At 41.3% G+C, this 24,938-nt stretch overlaps 1 protein-coding gene across 3 annotated transcripts in view; it reads left to right on the forward strand.

Annotated features, from left to right (window-relative positions):
- The window catches only part of fhod3b (formin homology 2 domain containing 3b), a 97,860-nt gene that overhangs the window by 55,199 nt on the left and 17,723 nt on the right, over positions 1 to 24,938 (forward strand). Inside the window, exons 6-17 of one of the 3 annotated variants that reach the window (XM_086114696.1) lie at positions 13,215 to 13,309; positions 13,721 to 13,832; positions 14,909 to 15,003; positions 16,099 to 16,242; positions 16,341 to 16,582; positions 19,584 to 19,712; positions 21,217 to 21,264; positions 22,153 to 22,260; positions 22,348 to 22,482; positions 22,560 to 22,610; positions 23,093 to 23,265; positions 23,787 to 24,353. In XM_086114696.1, coding sequence (XP_085970822.1) covers positions 13,215 to 13,309; positions 13,721 to 13,832; positions 14,909 to 15,003; positions 16,099 to 16,242; positions 16,341 to 16,582; positions 19,584 to 19,712; positions 21,217 to 21,264; positions 22,153 to 22,260; positions 22,348 to 22,482; positions 22,560 to 22,610; positions 23,093 to 23,265; positions 23,787 to 24,353 — 1,899 coding nt within the window. The remainder of the gene's footprint in view (positions 1 to 13,214; positions 13,310 to 13,720; positions 13,833 to 14,908; positions 15,004 to 16,098; positions 16,243 to 16,340; positions 16,583 to 19,583; positions 19,713 to 21,216; positions 21,265 to 22,152; positions 22,261 to 22,347; positions 22,483 to 22,559; positions 22,611 to 23,092; positions 23,266 to 23,786; positions 24,354 to 24,938) is intronic. The other 2 variants (XM_086114697.1, XM_086114699.1) reach the window with 2 other exon arrangements.

Below are 24,938 nucleotides of genomic sequence, written 5' to 3' on the forward strand. Positions count from 1 at the left end.
TCATCATGGTCACACATGCTTAAGTCGCTAATAAAAATCGGTTAGGATCATAAAATGTACCCCCTTTCTGTTGTGTTTATCTTTTCATGAGCTCTTTTTTTAAAACTATTAGTTGATAAGCCTGAGCCAATAGGATCAGACTGGCTGTTTTTTTTTTGTTTTTTTTTAAATCTGATCCAACTAAGTGATGCAAAATTCCAAAGGTGGAAACTTTCTATAGAGATATCTGACAATTATATTCAGGTGTATATAACCGAAACTCTGTAAAGTTCATAATAAAATCAGGCAATCAATCAACCAATAACTGACTCGAATTCATCATTCGTAGTGCTTACAGTTTTGGGGGAAATAATTTCATTTAAAAAATACTATTGCTTTTTATTATTATTGAACTCGTAACTGCTAAGTGCAACGAAATGAAAACAACAAAAACACACTTCTGCGAGTCAAGAAGTCAGGTTTGAGTAAGATGCTTTGTGTTTAGTCCCTTAAATGAGGCCCCCAAGTGCAAACTCTCTTACGAATTGCCCTTGTCTGGACACCAATGACAAGTTACCTCTGTTCCTTCCCAACTTGTGCGGGTTATAAACATGAACATAACCTTTGCTTTGATTCTGTTAGCCCCGATCTTGAATGTTTTTCTCATCCCCGGCACAGAGTGAATTGCGCAAGAGTGGGAGGAGGTTTTATGCGGACCCTCAAGCGTTAGGGGAGATGTTGGTGTTGAATCATGCGAGCACTTCTTATGTTATTTCACTCCCTTGTCTGATCAAAACACCCTGATCACTTATTTGGTCGTCCTGGTATTTCAAAACCACTAGGAGAAATTGAACAATCACCCTCCTCCCACAAGGGCCTTTAACCCAATTGAATTGCTCATCTTGTCTCTCTTGACTCGCCATCGAATATTTTGAGACTATAGTAAGTACATCCCTCCCTCTCGTGACAAGTCGGACATGAGCACACATGCATATGATGTACTGTCGACGTGGCTGCTATTCATTTGATGACTGAATGAAATGTGGAACTAAGTCATAGGGATTCACAGAAGAGGGGTGCGGAGGTGGTCGTAGACCTGTGGTTTACATACATGCACACAGGCACAAAAAAGGTACAGGAAACTTTCAACGTGTGCCTCTGACAAAATTAAAAAATGTCAGACAGATGACACGATGCCTGTTCATTGGGACATGCACAATGTTGTGATTTGCACGCCAGTGCAATAGTTGGCAAAGCCATTTTGTACAAATATGTGCTTTTATATATATATATATATATATATATAATTTTTTTATTTTTAATGTGATGTCTTCGTAGTCGAAGCCAGTTTCAAAAGGTAAGGAAGAGAGCCTTGAAGTTTTCTGTCTGGAGTGCCTCTGACAACTCCCTCATGAATCAATAAAACTATCTTAGAAGATGGAAAAAGTATTCACACGTGCACCAAGTGATCATATATTTTACAAGAGCAGGTTCCCAGACTTCACTCCTTGGAATAATGCCATCTCTAGCCACATCTCCCCCCCCCCCCTCTCTGATTTTTTTGCCCCGAAGGTGTCTGTGACCACTTAGTGCTGTGATGTGGATTATTTAAGGGTCCAGTCCCTTCTTGGGGCCCCCCTCACACCTGGCCCAGAGGGCTTCCAGACTGGGATTTAACTTGCCGGAGGCCTGCAGTTCTGGCCCAGAGGGAAACTTGTTTGCCCTCATCACCCCATCAGTGCAAATGGGAATGAGGTCACTCTTTCTGAGATGCCTTTTTGTCATCTGGTTGAGCTACTTTATGTTCAGACACGCTGCAAGGTCACTAATATACCAGAGTAATTCAAGCTTCATTAGATTTAACCATTCTTCCATCCATGATTATAATAAATTAAGAAATAAATAAAAGTCTATCGTGTACAGTTACATGAAAGGGTCACTTCTCAGATTTACTTTCCTGATGCGGGTTGAGTATTTAAAACAATTGATGGCATTGAAAATGATTAATTCTACATATAATGTTGAATCTGTTACAGGGTCAAACTGTTACTATCATGAAATCTTAATGTCCTATTCTGGGTCCACATTTTTGGGGGGGTCGTTGTTCATTTTGTGCACCGCTGAATAAGTGTAAAAATGACTACAATATAAAAGTCTTGATGGTTACTGAGGGGTCACAGTCACATGTACAAAGACTAAAGTCTGTCCGAAGTTAAATGTCAAAACAATAAAGCACCCTTTGATAACATTGCTGATTACATTACGGTTACATAACCTAACAAGACTCATTTTGCTAATTTGAATCACTCAACCCGACCTGCTCGGAAAAAAAGCACAATACTCCGAACTAATTGGACGATTTATCAACGTGTGCACACCTACCAACTTTTGTTTGAACGGAAAATGTCGTGACTGGAATGTGCCTTGTTTTGACCAGCTGAAACCTGTTATCTCGATGACTGGCACAGATGGCATCATGGCGTTCAGTGATAGTTGATGTTTTTGCAATGTAAATATCCGGATAAAGGGTGTCTTATAAATGACACGATGTTGACTTTTGAATCAACCGAGAAAAGCATCTTGGCGCCTCTTGTTTACGTCACAGCTGTATATCCCGCCCCCAAACACTCTAGTTTGTGATTGGTCCGCACAACTAGTGGTGCGGGTAAGTTGGCTTTGGCTTTGTGAACTCACAGATGCCGCGCAAAGTCACCTTGCAGGCAAGTTTAACGGTAACAGAATTGCGACTTCAAACATATCTGTTATGTACTATGTTACGTACTAGCAAGCTAAACAAAAAGTAAGATTCAGACTTAACTCATTCAGTACCAGCCAATTCTAGACCAAGTCTGAAAAGACGTCTTTGGGAGTGAATGAGTTAATTGTTTGTTTCTCTCCCACTTATACAGGCATGTTGGTCCTGAACCTTTTCTGTATTGTTTAATGTCAGAGGCGTTCAGCATCTGTAGCTGTTTTCTCAGTTATTTTTCTCTTCATCTTACATCTGCAGGCGGTATAGTTTTGTCATTATTGTTGTCATATCCTTTTGTGTTTTATCATTATTGATGTCATAACCTTTTGTGTCATATTCAGTCAGTTGGAAACCCAATTCATAAATTTTCTTTAATAAAATCCTTTCCAATAGTTTTGAAATGCTTCATACATTCATAAACCTGAAAGAACTCCAACAAACATAAGTATTAATTCAATTTTTAGCATTTGCTGAATGTCCATAGCTCCTCCTTTAATTTGGTCATAGTAAAAAAAAAAAAAAAATAGACATGGGCACAACATCGCCAGACAAAACAATTACAGCCAACCTGAAGCAATTATCTCTTTTCTCTGAAATGGTCTCTCGGGACACTTAAGAATGAACTCTGTTTTTCCTGACACCAACACTGCTATTTCTGCTTCTGCAATGTTTTTTATTTTATTTTATTTTTTTAATGATGAAACACACTTAGGAACTGAACATGACATTTTTAATGTACAGGAATGTGGAGAACCTTTCTTTTATTCCTTTGAAAGTCAGAAAGCATCAGAGAACACTGTGTGTAACGCTTGTATAAGAGACTCAGAGGAACATAAGTCATTACATGCTGTATTATGTCGTACAGTGGATTACATGCTATAACCTCCAGAGTTGGCAGTCCAATCATAGCAGATAAGTTACGCTCATGTGTGATCTTGTGCTTTTATCACATCTTTTTTTACTCTTGCTTTTGTTTCTTTGGCACTCCAGTTAGAAGGTCCGCTACCTTAAATGACATGGTGGTTGCAAGGCTAGCTCCTTGTAAAGTCAAGTCAAGTCAACTGTATTTATAGAGCACTTTCAAACAGCCATCACTGCATACAAAGTGCTGTACATGGAGCAATTTAACATATACAATAAACAGTAAAACAAATCGGTCATAAAGACGGTAGAAAGCACCAAACAGTAAAACCAAGAACAAATCTAAGTCATGCTGAGTCGAATGCCAAAAGAATACAAGTGAGTTTTGAGGAGGGTTTTGAATATGGGCAGCGAGGAGGCTTGCCGAATGTTCAGGAGAAGAATAGTGAATAAAACTATACCCTACTGGGACACTGGGCAACTTCCGCTTTGTTTGTATTTGAAAATATTTTTCTCATAACAAAAGAAATTTTAAGATGCTGTTCAAGAGTCAGGTGGCACGGTGGGCGACTTGTTATCTTGTCTGCTTCACAGTGCAAAGGGGCAGGGTTTGATTCTGGCTGCGGCCTTCCTGTGAGCAGTTTGTTCTCCCAGTGTCTGCGTGGGTTTTCTCTGGGTACTCCGGTTTCCTCCCACATTCTAAAAACATGCATGGCAGGTTAATGGAACACTATAAAATTTCCCTCAGTGTGAGTGTGAGCATGGAAGGGTGTTTGTCTACGTGTGCCCTGCAATTGGCTGGCAAGCAGTTCAGGGTGTACCCCGCCTACTGCCCTAAGACAGCTAGGAGAGGCTCCAGCATGTACCTGTATGTGAGCCTTGTGAGGATAAGCCGATTGGAAAATGGGTGGATGGATCTTCAAGAGTCAAACCGTCACCATCATAAAACGTTTGCGGCATCTCTACTAGTACCATGTTGGCATCATGGACATTTGCAACACTTTCCTTTATTGCATTAAATTCCATTTCCAGCTGTAGGGTCATCATCATACTTTTCACTTTGTGATTGTACTTTACATCCAGGCTAGAGATTCATGTCGCAAAAGACTGACTGTGGATGATTTTGTCACGATCCAATAAAAAACGGTTTAACTGTTTTTTTTTACTGTTCCTGTTGTTTTCATGAATAAAATAATACATAATTTAGAAATACATGTTATTGTCAGAAACATTACAGGACTGGCGTCAAGCCAAACCTTTCCACTTGTGTGGCCCAGACAACAAACTAGAATGACTACAAAGAGATCCGATCTCAAGGGGGCCATCTAGGGGACCCTCTCTGTCGAGTCAGCAATGACAGAGGATCCCAAATGAATCCTAGAAGAGCATGAAGGCATGGCAAAGTAGGCTGGGAAAGCACTTTTGTTTTGTTTTGATTACAATACCTGATTTACAGGACTCTTCCACATAAAGCACTTTCTCATCCATTTGACAAAGGAACATTGTTGTCAGGCAAGGTACTCAGCCCCAAACGTTTGACGGAGTGCAACAGAATCCTGTTTTTGCAGCTATGACCATTTGGTGAGAATGAATTGAAAGCCCGGGCATCGGTGTCATAACGTGCTGCTGGAAGCTGTCGTTGGAAACTGTATTGTGTCGTCTAGCCATGTTACATCTTGGCTCCTCTAGAGGTGCCGTACCTTTACTATTGGCCGTTTGCATGAACACATGTGCATGCGGGTAATAGTGGGAGCAGTGATTTCCCTTTCTCAGCATGCTACAATGATAAACGGGAGTAGATGAAAGTGGACAGAGATGCAATCTTAAGGGTCTGATCAAGGAAATGTGTTGGAGAAAAAAAACTTGATGACTGACACATGTACAGTGAACGAGCTTCCTATAAGAGGTGCAGCTTGCAGGAATGTCCCTGCTTTGCAATACATATTTCTTTCCAGATGTTTTTTTTTTTCCTCAGGGGTTGGTTAATTTCCATTTCTATTCCTATTTCTACTCATTTATAATATCTATAACCTGCTACTTCAGAAACCACTCCATATTTTCTCAAATGAGTACCACACGTGTACATCCTCAATTCCGCTGGTGACATTTAGCCTCTTGTATGGTTTCTCTCCAAATGACTCCATGTGCCATTCTCTGGCAACTCCATTAACTTGTTCCAAGTCTCAAAAGCTTTTGACTCAGCGACCTTTACATGAAAGGAAACCCTGACCCGGTGACATGGTTTTTGGTTAGATCATCGCAGTTACGCCCACCGTACCTCAGGTGAAACCAAGCAGAGCCCTTTCATGTCCTCCTCACATCGACGATGGCTTTTGATGGTCTTCTCCAGGATTTTGGGGTATTTTTTTTTTTTTGAGAATGGAGATACTTGAAAGATTTGCTGTGTTTAAATCCATTTCAGCTCATTGGAGTTTTCAGTCTCCACGATGTTTGTCCAGCAGGCATTTGGTGCTTGCGTTTGTATTTGTGAGTTTCGTCATGTTTGGAGGAAGATGAAGCCTCCAACCACCCATCTTGCCTTTTGAGCTTCATTGTGACGGCAAAAGCTTGTGGTGGAATGGTGGTGCCATTATGCCATATTATGCTGCCAGGCTATGGCACTGGCCGGTGTGGTTAGGGGTCCTGAAATTAGCCTTTGACCAGCCTTGTGAAGTCGTCTGGGACTCTTGACAACACTGAAACAATCCCCGGAATCATGTAAGGCACCTGAAGACATCGTCAAGATCTAAGAAAATTTTACAGAAATTTTAATTTCGTTTCTTGGCTATTTGTTCTGGTGCCAGATGAGACTTGTGTACTTCACACACACCAAAGGCACTGAATCTTGCCTTCTTTACTAAGGTGTGAGCAAAGTCAATTTCCTTCAGGAATACTCAAGAGTCTCTGGGCAAGAACACTAAAGAAATTTTTTTCCTCAGCATTCAGAAGACTGATCTGTCTTAACTGATTGATGTCTGAGGATTTCTTCTTTTTGGGGATGAGGATCCCTCGTGCTCGTGCTCGTCACCATCCCGTTGATATTATTCTTTTTTTCCTATACTACTTTCATTAAGTGCTCGATGTACATCAGAAGCACTAGTGTGTTCTTATGAAGCATGTGTGACAGGTCAGTGCACTCAGGGTCTGCTGCTGTTATTGGCCATTTTACTATCTTGGCATCTGTTCTCCATGTCGGGAGCCTTGCTTCAATCTTTTGTTCAGGTGGTTGGATTGGTGGCATGTCATCTGAAATGGTGGCAGGCACATGGCTCTAATTAGGAGAGTACATAACAAAATTTGCCCACCACTGGTATATAGATTACCTATGTCATTGGTTCCCCACAATTATTATATATTTTTGTGTCATTAAAAAAAAGCACACGGCTAACCAGCACCAGTGAGAATCATGCTGCTCTCCTGTGCTCTATTAACAGTTCAGTTCAATTGGGACGATGTCATTTGGTGGCTTTCCTCCAAAGTCTTTCCCTGTAAGAGATGATGCAGAAAAAGTCATCAGTCAAGCACTCAACAGCTTTTCACTCATAACGTCTGACTATAGAGCGAGTTTTTCATTTATCGACTATAACATACTGAATGCCGACGCACAACTCGGGACATGAAATTTCTTCACAAGGCCTCCAGAGCTGACACATTCCGTGCTGTCTGATTTGTTTGTTATGTCATTAGGGAATTTATTTTGGGCTTCTGCCCACAGTGAGTTGTCAAATGCCTGCAGATGTGTGCTTCATTTCAAAATGGAAGCATCTTCCTTATATAGTACTGCCGCTTTTGTGGCCTCAGTGTACGTCTGGCAGTCGGGTTGTTGACTGGAGATGTTTTGGCAGGGGCAAGTTGCTTTGCTCTAACGTCTGAACACAAGAGTATGCTCTCCATGAACATGTCTTATCCAATATCTAGATCTGAAGGAATGAGCAATAAAGTTGTATTTTCATGCCAAAACAGACTTTTAATCAGACTTGGGTTTGAAGTAATGGAGCTGAAGAGGCAAAAGCGAAGTATGACCCCCAAAAAAAGCCAAGGAAAAATAACCAAGGCTTGTAGAGTTCATCCTTCAGAAGGTCACTGAAGTGATAATTTGCATGCGGATGCTTGATTTGGCTCGGGGGTCCCCGTACGATTTCAGAAGTGATTTTGTTGCTTGTTTTGAAATTGGAGGTTTTCACAATATCTGATGAATCCACTGACATGTTGCAGAGGCTTTTAGGGTGCTTGAGCTTGTTGATTTGAGTTGAGGACTTCTATTTCTTCAATTTGTGGCTCTCATCTGTTGTTTCCAGTGAACTTCCCCCCTTTTTTTTTGTTATGTCTTTAAATGGATGTTAATGTTATTGCATGGGATGTTGAAATGTTGATGTTGGCAGCAGTTTTGTAGACAAAGGATCGACATGAAACAGTTTCTATACTGCAAAGAGCTTTGAGTGAAGCATGTCCAGTTCACGTGCACGCACGGCCGACCCGTGAGTGCAGCTGCTTGCTAATGCGCAGCATAGCAAGATAACAGCCTGAACGCGATGGAGATTTGGCTCCTTTCCCAAAGCGCTGATAAAATAAATTCTCCTCGATGACGGACTGTCCAACTGACCCAGTTTTGTATACAAAATTAAAAAGCAAAGGCGCAAAGTGATGAATGAGTTTGGGAAAGGAGACTCTTGTGTTGACTTTGCGCGTCTTTCCAGATAAGGTCGCTTCGTTGGAGCCAGCTGACTCATGTTGGCGCTGCCACCATTTTCTCACCTTGGCAGCGGTCAAGGAGCAGCCCTTCCTGCACATTCCTGTGGATTTTCAGCATAATTGCTGTGGTTTACGGGAGAGAGCTCTTTAAGAAACACTTTGAGAACCACCGCTGGCGCTCAGACGCTGGCTTTGGGTCTTTCGTACAGAAGGTCTTTGCTTGTTGTCCTTACGGCCATGTGTTTTCTTCCCAGGCTGGCCTTTCCCATCGTGGATACATTTAAATTCCAATCATTGAGCTTTGAAGGCAGCTCACCGTCTGCCAGCATCTCATTACGTGACATCCATGCAAAAGGGGGCAGAGCGATGTTATTGTTGTACTTTGTGTGAGGTATTTTAGAGCTGCTCATGATTAACCCAAATGGAGGCCCACATTTTTGGCCCCAGATCAGTGCCTGAAGTGGACGCTGTCCTGCACAGCCTCCGCACTCACATGCTCTTCTTATTAATTCTCCCAACAATGTATTGATGTTGTCTGTTACAGTAGAATTTTTTGAGGGGGTGGGGAGTGGGTCTCAGGCTATTTGCTATCATCCATGTTATTATAAGAAAATCCAATAGATCCATTTTTTTCCTTTGCATTATTTTTGCAGGAAATATATACAAATCCAAATTGAAAATAGGGATTCGTTTTTGAAAGAAAAAGCACATTTTTTTCCCACCGTCTCCCACTGTAGTGCTATTTTAGGTGAAAGGCAAATGCCTTTTCACACTGCACTTAGAACAGCGCAGTGTACCGTTGACCAATCCATTTGTTGCGCATGTGGTGCCACAACACCATGCCATGACAGCATACGGGGTGGCCGTCTGGAACCGAGGCTGATGCGCCCGAATTGACAAACGCTCCATGATATCATGAGTCTGACTTGTTCCTGCTAGTTCCATCTTTTTCTTATCTAGGGACCATTCAAGCAAGATCAATGATTGACTGTCACACAAGCCGTAACACCCATAGAAAAGCTGTGCAAGCACATGAGGAACATGCAAATTTCTCGCCAGAACACCAAAGCAGAAAATTGAGCCCAAAGCGTTATGAGGAAAGGATGCGAACCACTTGCCCACCATGTTGCCCTACAAATTTGGCTGAATGAATGAATGAATATACTTTCATAATTAGTTTTAGTTGCTAATTTAAGTTTACGCTGGACGCTGCGGCATTATACACTGCAGTCTCTAATTTGCTGCTGCACTGTTTTGTTTTTTCTCTGCCAACCTCAAGCTCCTTAAAATCACTTATTACTCATTGGCAAGACTCCCACCCTATCATCACTCTCTGCTCAGCAGGCATACCACCAAACGTACTACCCTTTCCAGCGGGATTATTAACCTCTTCAATTCCAAAGTCACCACTGCTTTTAGTGGGGTTTCTTTTCAACTGCCTACTCCAAACGAGTGGAACCACGGCTGCAAAATATAATAAAACTCAACTCATTCATCCCAGTATCTTTCTTTAAAAGGTTAGTGAGGGATACTCTACATGATCACGATCACTGCACTCGTTTTCAAGCCTGTTCAGAACCTTTTATTCACCATATGCTATGTGGAATGTAATGTTATGATATAACCACTATATATCACGCTGTAGGGTTTATTTATGTACACCGTATATATGTGTGTGTGTGTGTGTGTGTGCGCGCGTGCGCGCGCGAGTGCCTGCATGCGCGTGCCCGTGTGTATGTGTAGGTAATTGTATTTTCATTTACTTTTACTCTCTTATCTAATGCCAGGTCAGCATTGCAAATAAAACCCTCTGAATGCCTTGCCTGGATGGATACATGTTTAATGAAAAATAAAAATAACTAAATAAAATGTGTCTCCTACATGCCACATGCTGACACATTAATTCATTCAGTACCAGCCAATTCTGGACCGAGTCTGAAAAGACGTTTAAAAACGTCTTTGGGAGTGAATGAGTTAAAAAGAGGAACCCATCTTTCACAATAGTTGTTGGCATGCCTTAATCACAAATAGGGGGAAGTAAGTTTGCCTCTCACAAAGGTGGCTGTTATGTGAATAATTAGCTGTTTTCCAGGGTTGCATTTTCCATAATGAATAGTAATTTTAGTTTTAGGTTGTTGTTTTTTTAAACAAGTTACAGTATCGTTTTTGCCTTAACAGGATAACTGCACTCCATGTGGTTTGTGTATTTACATTTAAATGTTCTTCAAACCACCGCTGGCATGAACTAATTCCATGACGAGGCATTTTTAACGACTCTGAGGGAAAGCTCACCGTTGCGGGGTTTTTAATAACGTGTATAAACATTTATGCATTTAATTTCTGCATCTAGCTCCACAAAAGTGTGTTCAGATAATCAAAGCATTGGCTCATTTAATGGTCAAGTTTGGGAGTGTTAATGCGTTATATGTCAGCAACTGAGCAATCATGTTGTGTCATGACACATTGAAAAGCCTCATCAAGGCCACAAATCTTCTAGTTAACCTATTATTTGTTCAAAATCTTTGTCGACCACACAGGGTATTTCCAATCCAGTACTCAGGCGCAGTCGAGACACACACATTGGCTCATGTGGTCATATTGTAGATCGGTGAGAGAAGAAGAATGTGGTTCATCATGGAAGTCTGGAAAGTGTGTTGCTTTGAGTTCTGAGCTGTTTGGATGCTGTATTTTGGAGCCAGTAGAGCAGCTGTTCATCATGTCATTCCCGCTGTCACCCATCCATCAGCAGTGCTCCCAAGCATAACGGGGGCGGGGGCATTAGAAGAGAGGGTGACACTTGAAGTCACGCTGACTGAGGATGTTAATCACATTTTTTATAAACATACTCTGATGTGGTCTACCCTGACTCTCCACATTGTCTACGGCGCCGCTCAGGGCTGACCGCACGAGAGGACTGTCAGGAATGCTCGGACTTGACATGTTGTGAGTAATTAACTCTGATTGATAAAAGATGAACTGTAGCGTTCTCACACACGCACACACACACACGCGGTCATGAGCATACAACGGCCTCACCTGGGAATTATAGCTTATCTGGCACACTGATGATTCCCCCACACCTTCAAAGATGAAAAGCATATGACTGAAGGTGCAGCCTGTCATCTGATCATAACATGAGAAGCAGTTTAACATGACCAAGTGAAGATTGGTGTGTAACTACTGAGGAGCTCTCAGTTAAGCCAATGTAAGTCTAGGACCGAGCTGTTGGTCAGATAAGTCCTGTTTTATTGGGTCATTGTGTCCACTTGAAATGTTAGATCTACTCAAAACTCCTGTTTGTCATCCCTTGTGATTTTGAAGCAAGTGTCGTGAATCCATGTTTGTTTTGTCTTTGTTCTTAATTGTAGACACTTGGGACGGCAATGTTTTTTGCAGGTGAAGAACTTACATTTCTTGTAAAATATGGAGCAAAAGTTGAACAATCGGGATTCTGGCATGAAAATAGGACAAGACAACAGATATTTGATGATTTCACTCAGCCTTTTTTTGTCTTTTCGTGAGGGTATTAGCGATGGCAAGCCCAAGAAAACAAAGCTTGAAGATTTGCTACACTTTTTATTACTAATATCCGATTGAATTCCTTTTCTAGTTACAATCACGAACAGTTACAACAAAATGTGGCTCCATTATATAATGCAAATATCTCGATTTGGAAAGCTGTCTCATTGGACCTGGAGTAACTGAATTTTAAATTTTTAACAAATATTTCTGATAGTTGATTGGGAGTAAACATTTTTTTTCAATGTTACCACGTTTTCTTTGTTGTCCAGTCCACCCCCCCCCCCCCCCCACCTTCCCATTAGCTGATTAAAGGAGATAGTAGGCTCCAGCTGGACTCTCATCCTTTAGTGTGAACGCATTAACCCCTTGTTGTGTGTGCAACAGTGACCAATGATTTCGCACCTAATGTTTGAGGGGGGGAAAAAAACGTTTTGTCAGTTCAGCTGTACTTCACCTTCCCCCCACGAGTTCCCTCCTTAACAGAAGCCCCACAATTGTCTGACCCGAGCTCTTCCCCACTGAGATCCCTTGGCTCTTATTTTCCTCTTATTTATGTATCCGCTTACACATGGAAGTCATGTCGGTGTCCATCGAGGCGGTCTACTCAAATATTTTCCTTACAGTCGTGTCGGCTGACTTGAGGGATGAGTATGCGGAGTTGTTTTTTCAAGTTTCCCCCGGACAGGAGCTCAAATTTCTTTGCGGGGCACAGCAACATAATTAACACCTTTCACCACAATACACATTTGTTTGTGGTGTGTGTGTGTTCCATGTGAGATGTGGTCAAGCTCCTTTTCATTCATAAACAGGCTACATTATTTGATTTTGAAGTGACAGATCATTCACGGATGAGTATTAAAAAAGTTACAATATGTGTATATAATTTATTCCAACATGAATTGCTCTTCATTTGAAAATATTAATGAACCCGTTTTTTAATACAAACTGTAAAGAAAGGTCATCCATCCATTTAATTAAGTTAGACAAATATTCCATGAGCTAAATTACGACAAAATAAAACGATATACCTGTATTTTAAATTCTTTACAATATCAGAGGAAAACAGTTCCAATGAATTCAACAGCTATTGTCCTGAAGTGACTGTTAGTAGGACAGATTAAAGAACAATCATATTGCACTGTACTTTTCCGACCGCTGGGCTACATTGTGTGCTTTAGTGTGACCCAAAACAAAAAAAAAAAATACTTTCCAAAGTGGCCAAGACAACCTGCTGTGCATTGGCACTGAAATTAATTGTAAAAACATTGGAAATTTCAAAGTGCTTAGTGCTTCCACTTACTTTGAGAAGAACACTCAGTTCTTACAAGAAGAAAATACTGTAATAAAACATCATTCACTGAATGATTATCTAAACCATATCCTCCATGTCATTTTTTCCCCTCTTCAGCCCTTGGACAAATCATGTTGTTTGTGGATGGCATGAATGGCCTCATTGCGCATAAAGAAATAGTCCAATGGCTTTACACCCTTGCTGGAACCAAGGTAAGATTATTTAAAAAAAAAAAAAAAAAAAAGTATGGTTTCTGAGTGCTATGTTCATTCTACCAGTGCTTGGTGTCCACTGCCTGACTACATTGTACAATTCCAAACTGCCTTCTTCTAACCTTCACGTTGTAGTCAACTCAGCCCCCTTGTGGCCAGATAGCTGCTGCATGTGCAACAATGAGTGGAACTTCCCTTGTTAACTTTTGGAACATGTTTTAAGCAAGTAATTGCTTTTGTACTTATGTTTATGGAGAAGTATAGCATTCGGTTTAATTTTGGCTTTAGAGCATCATACACTAACACCATTTCCTGACAGGCTCTTATCAAGTCAGCCAAGACAGGACATTTTGATAAGACTTGTGGACTGTTTTTATTTAGTATCAGTTGTGCTTCTCTTTTAATGTGCAGTTCCGTCTGGTGGTGAAGACTGCGCTGAAGCTCCTGCTGGTGTTTGTGGAATACACAGAGTCAAATGCTGCCCTGTTCATTCACGCCGTGAACGATGTGGATGCCAAAAGAGGTAACGTGACGCTCAGGAAAACCAGAGGACTCAAAACAGAGTGGTTCAGTAACAAATTAGCACAGTCTTATTTCACTCGTTTTTGTACAGTGAAGTCACTAATTGCAGAGGCATGCATCCTAATTAGATCAGTGCATTGGTAGAGTTAAATCATAATCTCATTCAAATCCACATGTTGAATGTATTAATAAACCTTGAAATGAGTTTACTGATGGCACATCTCCAAAAAATCTTGTAATTGATCAGTATCAAATTATACAGAACATCTCTATAGAGGGTCTTCTCCTGCCTGTACCAGATGTTTTTTTCAATTAAAATGAAGGTACTGTTCTGTTGAGTAAAAGTGAAATCTTGCTCAATTGCCTGTCTTGTGCAAAAAAAAAAAAAATTAAAGCAACCTTTTGTGGATCTGCTCCGGAGCTGAATGAATGTCTTGCAACACTCTCTCAAAAGGTTTTGTGTAAATTGGTTTGCAAAATCCTGCTTGCTACTAAAAGGTGAAAATGTAACCTCCTTGGTTTAGGTAATTTAAAGAAATAGATGTTTTCCTGTCATTCAGCAACACCAAGCCATTTTCAGTAGGATCCCAAATAGTTGAGTCAAACCACATGTTGCGCAAACAACACGGCCAACTCAGGAAGTGATGTCATATTTGTATTGTGGCGTGCAGCGTCCAACTTGTAACATTTTTTTTCTTATTGAAGATGTTGGGCAGCACGGTGACATACCGGTTAGCGGGTTTTCCTCACAGTCAAGAGTTTCTGGGTTGAAATCTCATCACTCCCTTTTTATGTGACGTTTACGCATGTCCCCCCCCCCCCCCATGCTTGGTTGTCTTTGCATACGCCTACATTCTCAAAGCATGCATTTAATTGAAGGCTTGACATGCTTTGAAATTGTCCAGAGGTGTGAAGAATTGTTTTTCCATACCTGCCCTGTGATTGACTGGCAACCAGTCCAGGGTGTAACCCACCTCTTGTCAAAAGTCAGCTGGGGTGGGCTGCAGCTCACCAGCGACCCAAATGAGGACAAGTGATGTTAAAGGAGCATCTTGTGTCTCTGTTTGACCATTTCAGGCACAAAAGCGTGGGGGAACATCATGGAGATCCTGAATGAGAAGGACGGGGTGGATACGGAATTGCTGGTGTATGCAATGACACTCATCAACAAGGTCAGTAGATTATTCGCAAACTGTTTATGTGCACCAAATTAACAAACAAAAGCAGTATGGATTTCTGCTTGGTAATGCTTTTAGGTTTTGTGCTTTTGGTTATGTAAAGGACATTGAGTTGCCTTGTGTATGAAATGTGCTGTATAAATAAATGTTTATTCAGGGTTCGGACGAGGCCTATTAGTATCCCATGAATCTGATTTCTCATCAAATGAATTTGAACAGCTGCTTCTAGCTTTTGTGTGAGTGTGTGTGTGTGTGTGTGTGTGTGTGTGTGTGTGTGTGTGTGTGTGTGTGTGTGTGTGCGTGCGTGCGTGCGTGCGTGCGTGCGTGCGTGCGTGCGTGCGTGCGTGCGTGCGTGCGTGCGTGCGTGCGTGCGTGCGTGCGTGCGTGCGTGCGTGTGTGTGTGTGTGTGCGTGCGTGCGTGTGTGTGTTTTATTTTGGTTTGCAAGTCCGATTCTTATCTGTTATTTTTACATTTTGGGGGACCTCTGCTATTTGCATTATGTTTGCTATTAATGGCCAGGCCCCATACCTATTTCGTGAATAGAAGATAAATATAGATAGAGCTGCATAGCGTGCCTTTCATACACAAGAGCCCTGACCTAAACCCCATCAAAAGTGATTGCGTTTGACTAGACCAGACACACTAGAAATAACCGTGAGTGATCTCTTGAGTGTTTGCAAGGCTGAGTAACTGAGCCCTGCGACGAATAGCGAAACATTTAATCACGGACAATTTTTTTAATTGCCTATATTTATAACTTAAACTGTAGATGTACCACAATGATCCCCAAAGACTTTATTACCATTTTAAACTCATTTTATAACATTCTCCCTCCAAATAAATGGCAGAGAAAGAAATGTTGCAAAAACTGTATATCTTCAAATAGGAGACGTATTCCATGTGCTGTTTTATCTTTGGCTCACCAGAGATGTAATGGTCGGTCAGGTCTTCCAATACGATTTCTAATGTGTCATTTTCTACTCGTCACTGATTTTTTTTTTTTTTCACAGATCCCAATATGTGCTCCTTTCATTCACTTTTGCATTTCTCATGGGGCTCTTATGTGTGTGTGCGCGTGTTTGTTTCAGACACTGGCCAGTCTGCCTGATCAAGACTCTTACTATGACATGGTGGACTGTCTGGAGGATCAGGGTATTGAGGCCTTGGCACAGAGGCACCTGAGCAGGAAGGGCTCTGACCTTGACCTTGTAGAGCAGTTAAACATCTATGAGGTCAGGAAACTTGTCATTCAGCAAACGTTATCTATTCTGATCTGATGGAAACCCTGTTATTGTGAGTGTTACTTGACGTGTTCCGTGTCTTGCCTCAGACGTGTCTCCGCCGTGAGGACGGTGACGATGAAACACAGTTGCCTCCGAGCGGCAAGAAGGAGCGCCGGCGGGCGAGCATGGGTGGCACCAACGAGCGGCGCGGCCTGGAGAGACGACGCAGCCGCAGGCATTCTCTCCAAAACAACAGAAGTCACGGCCCGGCGTCGCCATGCGTCGCTTACGCTCATGGAAGCCGCCACCGGCCATTTGGTGGCCAGCGTGTTGAAGACATCAGCGAAAGGTGAGGAGCACAGTGGGAGAAGGGAGGAGATGCAAAAACTTCAATTTTGACTTTGATTTTCGGGGATTGTTAAGAAGTGACTCCGCTATCGTAGTTCAGAACTTAATGCAGTAGTCTCTCTGTAAATTACAATAGCATGGAAAGTTTCAGTTGTTCTATGAAAAAAATGAAGCCTAGATTTACGGCAATATTTCGGTCTACTTTTGTTTTGATGAATAATTTATTTTGGCTAACGAGAACCCAAAATGTCACTCGCCTGAATTGTGTGCGGGCAGCGTGGGATCGGTTCCCGCTCAGTGACGATGTGGGTGTGAAGGGTTATTTGTCTCTATATGTGCCCTGCAACTGACTGGCGACCAGTTCAGGGTGTCGCCCGCCTTCTGCCCATAGTCAGCTGGAATAGGCTCCAGCAACCCTGTTCAGGATAAACACTGTTGAAAATGGATGGAGAACCCAAAATTCATCACCTCAAGAAAATGTAATATTGATTCCGGCCAATGATGATATGTCTCTGGATAGATAGCAAGGAATAGGACGCATGGTCACAAGGTTTCGCACGATAGAATCCAGACGTAGACAGACAATTCCTTTGATCCATAGGGTAGAGCAGAACCCAGTGGTAATGCGAACAGCACACCAAAAGAAAAGAGGTACGGACCCTCTGGTGACACTGGCTCTTATACCCGCCCCCCGGGTCAACAAGGGGTCACTGCTGATGTTGTTGGTATGCATACTTGAACTGCGCATGCTCAAAGGAGTATTCTGTGCTGACAGCTTTGGCGGTCAGCGGGGATGATGTAGAATTAAAGCCATGGCTCCAAAACAGCACTATCATGTAGCATTCGGGGAGACAGTCACTTTAACCTTGCTATTGATGGGCGCTCCCCAATCGTGAACGGGATGAGCAGCTAAAAGACCAGATAGATCGAGTCACCCCTTTGCATTAAATATACAATTCATATTGGAAAAGAATATGAATCAAGCAACATCTGCTGGATCTGGCACAAATAGATTTGGCACTGTCAGCAGCATGTTATTAATTATTACAAATTATTCGTGACATCCACTGTATGTTTCTCTCCACCTAAGCTTCCTCCAGTATGCAAAATGATTGCAGGAAAGATTGAAACTAAAGTAAATTGCACTCTTGTTATATATTGTTGCCCACTCCTCCTTATCAAATCAATAGGGGAAAAAACGTGTGTTCTTCCATTTTTATCAATGCCAGTCCACAGACAAAAATAGTGTCACATTTCAATCTCTGCATTCGTATTGTGGGTCTTGCCTCTTCTATTTAAACTATCACCTGATCACCGCCACTCTTGATGCATCACATCCTAGCCAGGTTTTGAAATCGCATACCAATTAAACCCTCTGGTAGCTCCTAGGTCTGGCCCGTCATGTGATACCTGCCCACTACAGGAAATTCTAGCGGCCTTTGAAGATCAACACTTTTTCCATTTTGTTAATGAAAGCCAGAAGGCCCATGTGAGCGATGGATCTAAATAGCAAACGGTCAACAAAACTCATGTGTGAGGAGAGGGAACAGGAAATAACCCTGAGCATATCTTCTACAGCCTTTCACGCTCCCATCAGTGACACGAATCACCTCCTAGGTCACAATCGCTAACAGATTGTATACATACTAATATTTGACATACCTTTCAAATACCCCCTGTGTCTTTGTCCATTTTTACCTCCGCCAGTGATGTTGTATTCCCATCTGTGTAAGTTGATTACCGCCTCAAAGCTCAAGGCAGAACTTGTTTTCATTTGGTTCGTTTGATTGATCCTCAAATCCACTTAAGTCCTCGAACAATACTGCCACCTAGAGGACACATTTGGCCCACTCTGCCATTCTCTTTCTTCATTCGTGGTCTTGTCTTTTTCTGGTCTTTTGCTATTTAAATCAGAATGTATGATGATTGGGAATGGTATTTTAGTCACAGTTCACACGGGGAGGACATCATTAAAAAAAAAATCATATGAATTGCGATAATCCATGTGGATGCAGGCTCAAATATTCGCTCCAAATGTATCATGGATATTTTTTACAGTGTTTAGACATTTACAGCACTGTGTAATAGGTCATATGTTACCACAAGCTTTTTTTTTTTGTGACTTTTTTTCACAGCAGTAAATATAGATTGCAAAACATTGCCGTATTTTTCAGACTACAAATCTGAAAAGTGTACCATAATTATTACAAGTAGAAGTCAAAACGTGTCACGAAGAAGAAAAACAATTACACAAAGGAGCACTGGACTATGATTCACATTTTCAGGGGAAGTTTATTGAACAAAAACCGAGACCCAAGAACAGTGGAGCTCGGATTCGCATCCAACATCCACGTTCCCTAATCATGTTGAAGACAATGAACGAGTTTCGGTTGGATTCAAAACTTCACTTCTAACAATGGAAAAGTTTTTTTTTTGTTTGTTTAAAATGACTTACTTACTTTGAATCATGTGTCGCATTGTGACCAAATATAGAATCCTGTGGATGTGTACTTGATATTCAGTCGCAGGGTCCGAAAAATTACCAGCCAACTTAACATTCTTGCACACTATTCTTAATGTTCTACACTTGTAACTACCTGCTTGCTGCACGGGTGTGTGTTCAGTGTTTCCCATAAAATTGGAATAAAGCCTCCATCACAGCACTTTGATATCTAGTTTGCTTTTTTTTAACCCGTGCTGAACGGAATGAACACAAACACGAGGCACGCAATGTCACATGACAAACTGTACTTTTATGTGTTTACATATACTGTACTGTACTCATTTTGGATTCAATGACTTCCAGATGTGGAAAAAGTGAGTGGTGAAATACCCCCACCGAGAAAAACTTGACATGGGAAACACTGAAAGTTGCCCCGATGTTTGTGTTGTCTTTTCAACGTCGTTTTTGAAAGTCATCTCTTCACTTTGCCTCTGTCGAACTTCTCGTTCCTACGTCCTCCCTTTCCCTCCTTTCAACCCTAAAACCTCCCCTACCACAGAGATGAGGAGGAAGAAGGACAGGAGGAGGAGGATGAAGGAGAGGAGGATTTGGAGGATGAGGAGGATGAGGATGAGGCAGATGGTGAAAATCATCCAGTCATTGAGTCCTCTAGGCAGGATGATCACAGGTATTGTCGGCAAACTCTGTCCTCGATGGGATGCAACCCATCATTCGCTTTGCCTTTGCCGTGCCGTTTGGTACACTAGCCAACACCTCTAACTGGTCAGCAGTCTAAGACGGCTTTCACAAATACATCATTTTCCACAGACCAGCCACCATTTTCCCATAAAGCATAACAATAAAGAGTGCAAAGAATAGGACTGAGCTTAAAGCAGACAACAGTGGGAGCCCGAATTCGGTCTCTCGAAATAAGCAAGATTTGTGACCTTATTGTTGCCACAATATTTCAGCCATGCTTGGTGAATGTGAATCACCCACTGTGATAAACGTCTAATTGTAATTCTTGGCCATTTTTCATTTTGAAGGCTACTGTTTTTTGGCTGTCCAATGGTTTCGCATCCTTTTCCTCAAGGTTTACTCCATTTAGCTAGCGTTCGCATTGAGCAGCCACTTAGCTAGCATTAGCATTGAGCCGCCATAATCGGTTAAACGGTAAAGTGTTAATTCAGTATTTGATCCTTTTGATTTGGCTCAAGAAAATGGTGCTCTGCTCGGTTCAGTCTTGTTTTTGTGCCAAAACACAGAAAGTTGATCGGCTTCAAGAGCACGACATCCTTTTTTGTGTCTACTGCAAAACAATAGTCTGAAGTGGACCCCAAATAAGCACATAACCATCCCCATCCCTGATGTCAATAGTGTTTTAATTGTAGATTGAATCCATGGTAAATGTGCTCCTTTTTCATTCCTTCCTGGCTCCTTCATGCTTTGGTGCCGTTTTTCCATCACTGTTTCTAAAACGCCTCCTTTCCCACCACAATTTGTCTGACATCCTTAAGGACGTGGTTGAAGGGAAATGAAGAAAAACGTTGTTGTTACCTTTTTTTTCCGCAATTGCGGGAAAGTTATTTTGAGATTTTTTATCACTCGTCTGTCTTTCATTTTTTTATCCAACCCACTGTTAACATAAGACAAGTCAACAACTATATTTTAAGACCTAAGGGATTTGAGTGTGAGTCACAGTCTCTCTCAGCAGGGAATGGGTTAAGGTTTGCTGTTGACAAAGAGGTATTACAAGAATATTACGATGGGAATTACAAGAATCGAGTTGCGACCGCAGGGTTAAAGTTCAAATACTGTGAGGATGAAGCACTCGAATGAAGAGAACGGAGTAATTTCAAAAGAATAAAGTGGCAACTGTCGGGCAAAAAGAGTTTCTTTACAAGAACAAAGTTGTGGTTTTATGAGGAATAAAATGCTAACATTAAAAAGGTGAATGGTAATAAAGTAGCAAGATTTTGAGGAAAATTGACCCGAAAGCCATTAAGATTGGAAGAAAATACAGTACTTATACAATACCCAAATATCATTTTAAAAAATGCGTGGAATCAAAAAAAACTTTTATAATGGACTTTATCTACTATGACTCTTGTCTTTTTTTTTGTGGTGTTAAAAACAACTGTCTCATTTCAACTTTTGGCACTTCTTTGTTTCACACTTTCTTCCATCTTCAGTCTGACAGAAGCATCTCGCACTCTTAGAAAGACCTGCTGGGCTGAAAGGTAAAAGCAGTCAAACATGAGTGATGCTTTTTTAGAGATTATGAACCTTGTCACTACGTTCGACAGAAACTGGCTTTCTGCTTTCTATTTTTGTTATTGGCTTTGCAGTCGTTTCTGCTTGCTTGCTCGCTTGCTGTCAAACTGCTCAGTGGACTACCCTTGTTGCTACTTGCAAATACTCCTCCTTACTCCTATCTAAGGCTATGTTGTATTAATAGTTGCTGCTGCCTTGAACTTAACATAGTGTTTGGACGGCGCAGTAAGTCTTGTTATAACGTCTGAATGAAGAAGAACTCGAGTCCACTCAGAATGGCTGATAAACCGTTTTGAGTGGATTTTAAGTGTTGGATATATTACATGAATGGCCTTAACATGACTTTAGTATTAAATTAATATTAAAGTCTAAATACATAAAGAACAAGAAGTAGGACTAGATAAGTTTTTTACTTGCTAATGAAAATGTCACCTGTGCTAAATGATGACTATTTGTTTTGTCTGTAAAGGGTTTTTTTCTTTACTGTTACTTCCTGCCAAATTTCTGTCATCTGTTTATACGTTCAATAAACAAATGAAAGATTTGCGAGTAGGTATATCATATTTTAGTAATTTTGTCAACCCCCACATATTCGCTGGTCTTCACTCACAAATGCACCCATTTGTGTATTTATAATGCTAGCTTCTGTTATTCGCCAAAACACAACTATTGTTTTTGTGTTTAGGCCAAAACAATTAAAGTATTACTTTAAGCACCATCTTGTGGCATCTCTGTGTCGAGAAACTATGTTGAATTGAGTTTCACTGTTTCATTTGGACAAACATACCACACCTTTTGGCCTCAATAATTTGGAGCCTTTTTTTCGTTGTGTTCATCGTATCTTCTGTTTACAGGGTTACTTCCGATGGAGCACCACAGCCAGGCATGAACCAGACTCCAACATCACCCATCCATCGCTTTACTAGTACGGCAACCTGCACCCCAGAATCTAAAACTGACAGGTAGCCCTGGATGAGAAAGTAAACTATGTAAACGTATCAACAACTCCCAACATATGACTATTGTATCTTTACACTGAATGCGTGCAGACCTGCTTTAGGAGGCTTGCTGAGCTCCTCGTACAGGCAGCATCAGGACTCCTTGGCTGCAGAGAGGGAGAGGAGGCGAATGGAACGAGAGGAACGTCTACAGAGGATCGAAAGGGAGGAGAGGGACCGCTTTAAGTCAGTCTCACTCTTGCAAAACACAGCAGCGTTTTTATATTGTGAATCGGGAATAATTTTTGCTTTAACCATCTCAGTCGAGACTATGTTGACAAAAGGGAAGAGGCAAGACAAGCCAGAGAGGAAAGGTGGGTGTATTTGATGCACTTTGGTTGACATTAACTCACAATATTTTTACAGTTGCATTGATTAATTAAAAAAAGAAAATCGTTGAATGCTTTTATTTCAAGAGAGAGCAGATGCAAAGAGAGTTTCACAGAGCCCCACAAACTGAGTTCTACCTGCCCTAGGTCTCTTCACCATTAAGATGTGACCAAATTAACAGGGCAAGTGTGTAATTGTCTTTTGGCATGGATGGCTCATTGTTCCGCCATCGACCATTGCATCCCTCTCAATTGGAACGTCTGTTCTTTGCACATGTGGCAAAAGTACTCAGACTCTTTATTTTAATCGATGTTCGGATTTCACTCCTTTATGTGTGTAAAAGTAAAAGGTATTGGCTCTTAAATCTCTTTCATTTTACTTTGGATAACTTGGCACAGCAAAGAGAAATACTGCACACAAACTGCCTATCGCTTTGCTGATTTTGCGTTATCCTTGGCCGTGGCAGATACAAGGCCGTGGAGAGGCTAGCGGCCGAGGAGTGCGAGCGAGAGCGGACCAGGGTGCCCATAAGAGGACGTACGCAGATCACACTGTGTTTAAGTTCCAACCCCGCCGTCCGCTCGGCCTCCCGTTGTGTCACCACTTCGTCTATTGCCTCACAACAAGACAAGACGTCAGGTAACGGCTTTATCTTTTGTGCTTCAATGACCGGTCGCACTACAAGGAAATACATGCAATGATGTTAGGGAGTGGGAAGGGATGCACCCAGATATACCATATCGTGAAACTGAAAATATTTTTTTCCTCGTCCTGCGGTTATGAAATTGCCTATGGATTGAAGGTGTTGATGTTAAGCATTTTTAATTAAATGTGAATATTCAGTATTAAGTACATCAATATGCATGTATTTTCATTTAACATAATTTAGTCTATTATCTTGTTTGGAAGTCCATAACCGTAGATGTGTGAACGAGACAAATTTCATGGAGGATAATGATTTCATACGGCGTGAAAAGCTAAACTTGGCCATTTTCTTTTTTGTTTTTTTTTCTTTCATCAAAATTCATGCAGGCAAGAGAACACATTGCGAAACACTGGCATCATTCACTTGCTTTTTGGAACACTTGAGAAAAATATGAGGATATATGGCAGTCATCTACTGGCAGTTGATGTTTTTTTTTTCTTAACATTTCTTGCAGGACACGAATCTAGCCCAGAGTCAAAACCTGACTCCCCAACAAGAACAAATTGTCCAGCATCAGAGTTAACTGAATCAGAACTTTGTCCCTCACCTCCCTCACAACCAAATATGGCTGCAAAAGAGCTGCCAGCAGACGCAGAGGATGTTTCTTACACTCAACCAGTCGAGAAAGTAGTTAAAGAACCAGAGGGATGTGAAGAGGGAGGAGTGGGAAATGAAGAGAGGCAGGAAGAAGGAAAGCTTGAGGAGCAAGAGCAATGTGAGACTGGGAGAGAAGTACAAGAGCAGGTGGAGGTGGCGGAAGTGGTTGATGAAGTGGAGGTAGCTGAGGAAGCACAGGAAGCTAGCACAGCCGCCGAAGTGGGTGTTGATTTCGAAGAGAATTGCGAGAGGGTTCCGACGATCGACAGGGAGGTCGAGGAAAGTATTGTGCTGAGCGAGAAGGAGAGACAGAATGAGGAAGTGAACGAGAAGGACAACTGCTCAGCATCCAGCATCTCCTCCACCAGCAGCACTCTGGAGAGGGAGGAGCGGGAGGAAAAAGTCCAACATGACTTTGAAGCAGGTATTACTTGCAGCTTTATTCGTTGAAGAATACAGTATATGCAGAGATAGAAACGTTTGATTCTGAAAACAGACCCATGTACCAGGTCATTTTTAGATGAGGTGAAAAAAATGTTTGGAACTGTTGATGTAAAATATGTCATACAGTCGGTTATGTTCATATTAATGTGTATATTTATAATTTGATTATTTACAAGAAATCAATTAGAAAATTATTGAATAGAAATGTTATTCTTTACAATTGTATTTATTCTGATTAGTGAAGAAAATATCTTCATTAGATACAGAGATTTGAAAAAAATGGCGCCTCACTGATTATCGATGACACCACACCGAATCAATGTGAAATGAATCAATTATTTAGATCATCAATGAATCATTTAGAGACCTTGTTTTATTTAGAATTGGCCAAATCTTTGGAATTTCAGCCCATCAGTAAATAATCTTGGATTTCTGTCGTCTTCCATAAAAGCCGACTGATTGTATGAAACTTCTACTTTAGAAAACAATGATCAACATTTTTGCTTTTTTTTTTTACCTGTTATGGACCGAAAAAAGTAACTGGATCTTAATTTTTTTTTTTTTT

Source organism: Hippocampus guttulatus, chromosome 6, assembly GCF_054856545.1.
Source record: "Hippocampus guttulatus isolate MCC_2025c chromosome 6, RoL_Hgut_1.0, whole genome shotgun sequence".
In the NCBI taxonomy this organism is placed as follows: domain Eukaryota; kingdom Metazoa; phylum Chordata; class Actinopteri; order Syngnathiformes; family Syngnathidae; genus Hippocampus; species Hippocampus guttulatus.